Source organism: Puma concolor, chromosome A1, assembly GCF_028749965.1.
Source record: "Puma concolor isolate L17-30 chromosome A1, mPumCon1.1.hap2, whole genome shotgun sequence".
NCBI lineage: Eukaryota > Metazoa > Chordata > Mammalia > Carnivora > Felidae > Puma > Puma concolor.
Window position 1 is genome coordinate 43,147,671 of NC_141667.1, and position 7,122 is coordinate 43,154,792.

At 51.9% G+C, this 7,122-nt stretch overlaps 1 protein-coding gene across 2 annotated transcripts in view; it reads left to right on the forward strand.

Moving 5' to 3' along the window:
- The window catches only part of PPARGC1B (PPARG coactivator 1 beta), a 105,066-nt gene extending 99,512 nt beyond the window's left edge, over window positions 1-5,554 (forward strand). The window contains exons 10-12 of one of the 2 annotated variants that reach the window (XM_086698972.1): window positions 951-1,075; window positions 3,860-4,014; window positions 4,990-5,554. In XM_086698972.1, coding sequence (XP_086555098.1) covers window positions 951-1,075; window positions 3,860-4,014; window positions 4,990-5,090 — 381 coding nt within the window. In that variant the 3' untranslated portion in view covers window positions 5,091-5,554. The remainder of the gene's footprint in view (window positions 1-950; window positions 1,076-3,859; window positions 4,015-4,989) is intronic. The other variant, XM_086699762.1, reaches the window with a different exon arrangement.
- The last annotated feature ends 1,568 nt before the right edge of the window (window positions 5,555-7,122 follow it).

A 7,122-nucleotide genomic window follows, 5' to 3' on the forward strand; every position in this document is an offset into this window, starting at 1 on the left:
CACTGCCTTCCTCCCAGCTCACTGTGACCCCCACAACGACCTGGTTTCCCATGCCTGCCCATTCCCATCCTCGGCAGTTTGCCTTTCTTTCTTTCTTCTTATTTTTTTTTTAATGTTTCTTTATTTTTGAGAGAGAGGCAGAGTGCAAGTGGGGGAGGGGCAGAGAGAGAGAGAGAGAGAGAGGGAGAGAGAGGGAGGGCTCAGGCTCCACACTGTCAGCACAGAGCCCAGCATGGGGCTCAAACCCAAGACCCTCGAGTTCACGACCTGAGCCAAAGTCGGACGCTTAACCGACTGAGCCATCTAGATGCCCCGGCAGCTTGCCTTCCTATCCCCTCCCCACTATGCAGAAAAAATCCCAGACTCCAAACACAAATATGAGTAAGCAGTTATGAGTAAGCAGTTAGATTAATGATGATAAACTCCCCCCTCCTGCCTCTGTCCATTCTCTGCTCGTTTCCTCCAAGTGAGCATTTGCTCCCTTTTTTTTTTTTTAATTTTTTTTTTTTTAACGTTTATTTATTTTTGGGACAGAGAGAGACAGAGCATGAACGGGGGAGGGGCAGAGAGAGAGGGAGACACAGAATCGGAAACAGGCTCCAGGCTCTGAGCCATCAGCCCAGAGCCCGACGCGGGGCTCGAACTCACGGATCGCGAGATCGTGACCTGGCTGAAGTCGGACGCTTAACCGACTGCGCCACCCAGGCGCCCCAGCATTTGCTCCCTTTAAAGCCACTTCCCCGTCCGACACTTAGCAGCCCCCTCCTCCAACAAGGCAGGTCTTCCGGAGAGGAGCCGTCATTGTCCTCTCTCTGATTCCGGCCCCAGTTAGTGTTACCCCCTCAGCCGGACATCGTGGGCTGAGACCTAGGACTCCATAGAAGCCCCCCATCAAGCGGGTCCCAGGAAGCCAGGAAATGACTGGGTTTCTGTGTGTTTCCCTCCTTGAGCAGGGTGAAGGCCGTGTGGTATATGTTCGCAATCTCTCCAGTGACATGAGCTCCCGAGAGCTGAAGAGGCGTTTCGAAGTGTTCGGTGAGATTGTGGAGTGCCAGGTGCTGACGAGAAACAACAGGTGAGTCCGGTCAAGCTGTTGCAGGAGAGGGGAGTGGGGAAGGGCAGGGGTCCCCGTCCAGGGCCAGCCACACAAAAGATGCCGGAGAAGATCCACAGAACAAATCTGATGAGATCCGCAGCCTGGACCTGGAGAGCCAGGTCCCACAGAAGGTCCAGTAACAACTGTGTGGCCCAATAATAAGCAGTAAACTCCCACTGATGGTTTGCTGACTGCCAGGCAAATCCTGTGCCTTCTCTTAAACGTTCTAACCTGCCTATGACATATGCACTCATTCTTTCTATTGCTTTCCCTTCCCGGGCAGCTCAGACAGATTAACTGAGCAGCTAGTTAGTAGCAGAGTCAAATCTGCAGCTCTCATAGCTGCTTTAGGTCTCCACTCTGATATAGGGCAGCAAACAGCCCCCCGGGGCTTAAAGGGACACTTACACAGGAACCACACTGCCCTGCAAGGACCCGTGCCACTCATGCCCCTCTGTTCCTCCAGAGCAGCCAGGTCAGACCCTTTATTCTGCTGGGAATCTTTGTTTCTCCTCACTCACCTGGGGAAGCAGTGTTCATCTGTCAGGGAACCCGCATGCAGGAAGCATAGGTTGCATGTAAACACACGACTTAGATGTCAAAACTTTGTCAGTTTTGAAATAACTCTAAAGTATCTCCCATCGTATTTGCCAACTGAGCTTTGAAGGTTTTTAAATTCAAATTTAATAATCGTTTTAAAAACTTCAATGAGAAACTTGTTTCTACATAGGGATCATTACACACGTCACATCCATTAAGGTGGCTCCAGAAAATAATAAGTGTTGGCAAGGATGTGGAGAAATCGGAACCCGGTGCACTGTTGGTGGGAAGGTAAAATGGTGCAGCCACAATGGAAAATGGTACGGAGGTTCTTCAAAAAGTTAAATATAGAATTACCATCCGATCCAGCAATCCCACCCGTGGGTATATACTTAAGAGAACTGAAAACAAGAGATCTCAAAGAGATATTCGCACGCCCCTGTTTATAGGAGCATTATTCACAATAACCAAGAAGGGGGAACCACCCCCATGCCCATTGGCTCATAAATGGGGAAATAACATGTAGTACATGCAAACAAAGGAATATTATTCAGCTTTAGAAAGGAAGGAAATCTTGGGCGCCCGAGTGGCTCCATCAGTTAAGCGTCCAACTTCAGCTCAGGTCATGATCTCACACTCCGTGAGTTTGAGCCCCGTGTCGGGCTCTGTGCTGACAGCCGGAGCCTGGAGCCCCCTTTGGATTCTGTGTCTCTCTCTCTCTCTCTCTCTCTCTCTCTCTCTCTCTGCCCCTCCCCCACTCATGCTCTGTCTCTCTCTGTCTCAAAAATAAATATTTTAAACATTAAAAAAAAAAAAAAAAGGCAGTCTGTCGCATGCTGCAAGCACGGATGAACCTTGACAATCGTGGATAACCTCATTAGGCTACGTGAAATAAGCAGCCACGAGGGGACAAATGCAATATGGGTTCCACTTCTGTGAGGTGTCGGCAGTAGTCAGATTCCTGGGAACAGCAAGCAGAGAAAGTGGAGATCCGTTCACAGCAGCGTGAATACACTTAACACTACTGAATTGTACACTTAAAAACCATAAAAATGGTACTTTGTGTGTTCTGTGTTTTTACCACAACTTAAAAAGAGAAAGTCGTTACACAAATAGGATGGTTTTAAGTTCTGTGCAGTCTTCAGGACGTCAAACAAAGAGAACGTGCAAAAATAAAGCAAGCAGGCTTGGACATTGAAAGAGGCAGAAGGGGTCCAACTTTGGCCTGGTTCAGAGAGGTGTCAGGAAATGTGAACCAGCTGAGTACTTATTAGGCGCCTAGTGTCGGTAAGCCTGTCGCGAGCCGTAGCAGAAGTCCACATTGTCTCTGCCCTGAGGAGTGCACGCAGCAGAGGGACAGATCGGTCAGGATTCTTTTTCTTGCTGTTTGTGGAACTGAGGAGCTGGGGAAAGGACCGACCTTAGGCCCCCCTTCGCCTCAGCACCCTTCTCAAGCAGGCTTCCCTCGGGTGGCAAAATGGCCGCCTCCACGTCTAAGCTTATGTACCTCCTACCAGGGGCAGCAGGAGTCTCCCTCACAGTTGGGGCCAAGAGCTGGGATGCACCCTGAGGCTCTGCTTTGGGTGACAGGCTCATCCTTGAATGCATCACTGTAGCCAGGGAGGGCCACCGTCGTGTGACATCCCCTGGTGCCCTGAGCCCGGCTGAACACGTGGCTCAGTTGCTGAGCAAGCAGAGAGGTGTTCACCATAAAGGATGATGTGTACAGAATGCCAGCAGTACTAGGGAAGGGGGAGGCTAAGTCAGCAGCAGCCAAGGTGCTGGTAGCTGAGGCTGGCTTTGAAGGAGGCAGGAGGGAAGGGTGGGGGCCTAGGTGCCACAGGTCCAAGAGAAGTACATCAGCTTTCATGGTGGGAGGCCTGAGTTTAAATGCCCTGCCTGCCATTGCCTTGGGGCAAATTCTGAACTCCGCAGAGCCTGTTTTCCTCATCCCTGAGCGGGGAGAAAATGCCAGTGGCCAGTGGCAGGGTGATCTGAAGAGTGAGGCGCCCGGCAGACGTTCTGGGAATCACCTGCTCTTACTGTTCTCACACAGTGGAGGTCAGCCTAGCGACTGCCCTCATCTGTATTGGGGCGGGCGGGGGGCAAGCGGCCATGGTTACTGAATCAGTGTGGCTTTCTGCTCTGCCTCTGGTAATGGGTGGTCTGAGGGTATGAATCAAGCTGGCCCAGTAACATGCTCCCCCTGACCTCTCCCCACAGAGGCGAGAAGTATGGCTTCATCACCTACCGGTGTTCTGAGCACGCCGCCCTGTCTCTGAGGAATGGCGCTGCCCTGCGGAAACGCAACGAGCCCTCCTTCCAGCTGAGCTACGGAGGGCTCCAGCACTTTTGCTGGCCCAGACACACTGACTATGGTAAGTACACAAGGCCCCGCCACCTTCCAGTGAGACCCAAGGCATGAGGGGCAGTGACCTCCTTTAATGAAACCCACACCCAAAGCCCCCTCTGGACCCAGTTCCCACGCCAAAGCTCTAATGTGCCGATTGGGTAACTTTGCAGCCACTTCGCCTGGAGGCCGCCATCTTGCTTTTCTTCTGGTCTCTGGTCCATCTTGTCCTCTCCCAAGACTGGTACCAGATTCAAGCCTCCTGTGGCCACTTGGAAGGTCTAGTCTTGTGTTCACAGCCAGCTGGTAGAACGATGGTTACTGTCTCTTTGACCTCACAGGGCCAGTGGCTGCACTGCCGCCTTGAGGGGCATTCCATGGTGACCCCAACAGGCAGCAGGCAGCCTTGTCCATTAATGGGCCACAATGAAATAATATTGTCACCGTGCTCTCACATTTGGAGAGGAGTTGGTGAAGAAGGACAAAGAAGTACAATTTAGGAGAGAATTATCTGTAGAGGAGAGTCTGACACGGGGTCTGTAGTACGGGGCTGAGTGTGAGTAAACCGAGGAGGATTCCAGGCCGGGCAGTGCTCCACCTGGCTGCACGGCCACCCATGGGGACCTGCTTCCGTATCTCTACAATGAGGGCATCCTAGCTCTGGTGGCCACCTTCCGTGACCTCCGCAGCGGTTCACCAGCCAGCAGGAAGCTCTTAGGGAAATAGATTAATGGGATATCAGAGCTAGGAAGGAGCTCTAGGGTGCTCTGGTTCAGGCCACCCCATTCTAGAAACAGGGCAGCCGAGGCCGAGAGACACTGACGACAGGGCAGTGGTGTCACGGTAGAATGGCAAAGGTGATTCTTGCTGTCTGGTGTTCTTGGAGGCCTGGGGCCACATGCACCCCATGGGGCTGACCCCGGTGGCAGATTTTCTGATCGCCTGGCCTTTCTGAGTGGCTCACTGCCTTCCCCTCTCCTTGACTCCTCCACCCCCTGCCCAGATTCCAATTCAGAAGAGACCCTTCCTGCATCCGTGAAAAACAAGTACGAAGCCATGGATTTTGACAGCTTACTGAAGGAGGCCCAGCAGAGCCTGCATTGATAACAGCCTTAACCTTCGAGGAATACCTCAATACCTCAGACAAGGCCCTTCCAATATGTTTACGTTTTCAAAGAAATTAAGTATATGAGAAGGCGAGAGAGCGAGCGCGTGAGAGAACACACGTGAGAGAGACACTTGAGACTGCTGTCCTTTTAAAAAAAAAAAAATCAATGTTTACATTGAACAAAGCTGCTTCTGTCTGTGAGTTTCCATGGTGTTGATGTCCCACTGCCACTTAGTGTCCTCGCTTCCGGCGGGTGGCCCCGGGTGCGCCTCCAAGTGCTGGGTCAGTCACCCATCTCCCCCTTCCTTCCCGACCGACTTCCCTCGTAGACGTGCAGCTGTGTCCACCATAACATTTCTTGTCCGTAGTATGTGATGATGAAATTGTTACTCGTGAATAGAATCAGGATTATAAACACATTTTTAATTGAAGAAAAAAAGTATATCCTTCAAATAACGTATTTATGGCTCAGATGTACTGTGCCTGGGATTATCGTATCGCTTCCTTGATTTTTTAACTATGCACTGTCGCGAGGTGTTTGCCACTGAGCTGCTCCGCTCCCTCTGCCAGAATGCTCGAGAGGCGCCGGGCGGCCGGGAGGCTGATCCCCAGGGAAGTGCGGCCTGCAGCCGCAACGAGGAGCAGAGGGGAGAGGTTTCTGGGACTTCTCTGCCGTGCTCTGCCCTCGGTGTCTCACTGAGCAAGGGTGGGTCCAGTTAGAGTCAGAACCCTCATCTGGTGCCAGCTCGTGCCCGGAGCTTGCGCCTGGCCTGGCGCACTCGGATCCTGGCGGACCTCGTGAGGAAGGCAGGGGTGAGCTGCACTGTTCTTGTTTTTCCAGGTGAGGCGGGCAGTGCCCCAAGAGGTGAGATGACGGGCCCGAGGTCCCATGGCCAGTGGGAGGGCAGAGCGGTGCCCCAGCCCAGGCCTCCTGATTCCTGGTCCCATGCTCCTGCAGTAGTGGGGTAAAGATATAAAGTCACAGGGACTGGTAGAGGTGAGTTGAGCAACATTGGGCCCCAGACTAGAAGTCTCCGGGCTCACTTTGAGGGTTAAGTCACCAACTGCCTTGCCAGGATTAGGCGGGTTTAGATTTGGACCTGCGTCTGGATCCAGAGGGCTCTGTGGACATGCCATGAGAGCTTCAGTGACACGCCTGGGATGGCACAGGCAGGGTGATCCAAAAGCAGCCGTCCTTGCTGGGACCAGCCACCAACCCATCCCACTCCGACCGGCTTGTCTTTCCCTTTCCTTCACCTGGAAAGTTGCTTCGGTGGATGGGGCAGGGGTAGCAGGAGGGCATGTGAGGACCGAGGGTGGATAAGACCATCTCCAAGGTCCTTTGCCATCCAGACCACATTCTGATTGGGCTTTACCGTAAACTTGATGTTCTTGAGTGATGTCAAGCCATGTCCAGCTTGGATGTTGTGCAGGTGCCTTGGGGAAGCGTGGCCAGGCTGGGTGTGAGCTCATTGCTTCTGCCTCAGACAGAGTGGCTCCAGTTTAATCTCGTTCATATATCAGGGTCCCTTGGGAAGTTTCTGTCTTAAAAAGAAAAGAAAAGGAAAGAGAAAAAGTCCTGCTTGCTTTAACAGTGTTTGAAATTGACTCATTAAACTAAACAAGCTAATTTAATCTTTTGCTACTGCCAGGCTTTAGAACTTTGAGAATTGGTAGTTGATTTTTTTTTTTTTTTTTTTAAAGATTATCAAGTACCTTAGTAGGTATACTGGGAAAGCGAGCTTGTCCTGGGAGGTGAGAATACTCCCAGCCCACAGAGAAGACTGGAGGAAACAGGCTTTAGAAAGAATAGGGAATCTGAGCTCCTGGGGATCAAGTCACTTGACCGCTCTGGGCCCCCACATTCTTTTCTCTGAAATGGACTGAGGGGAAGTAGGCAAGTTGATCTCCAAGGTTCCTGCCGGCTCTGAGAGTCTTAGCTTCTGTGAAGGTGGTCTCTAGCTCGGGATGGCAAATACATATATGGCACATATACCACTACTCCCACCTCCTTGGCCAGTGGCAGAC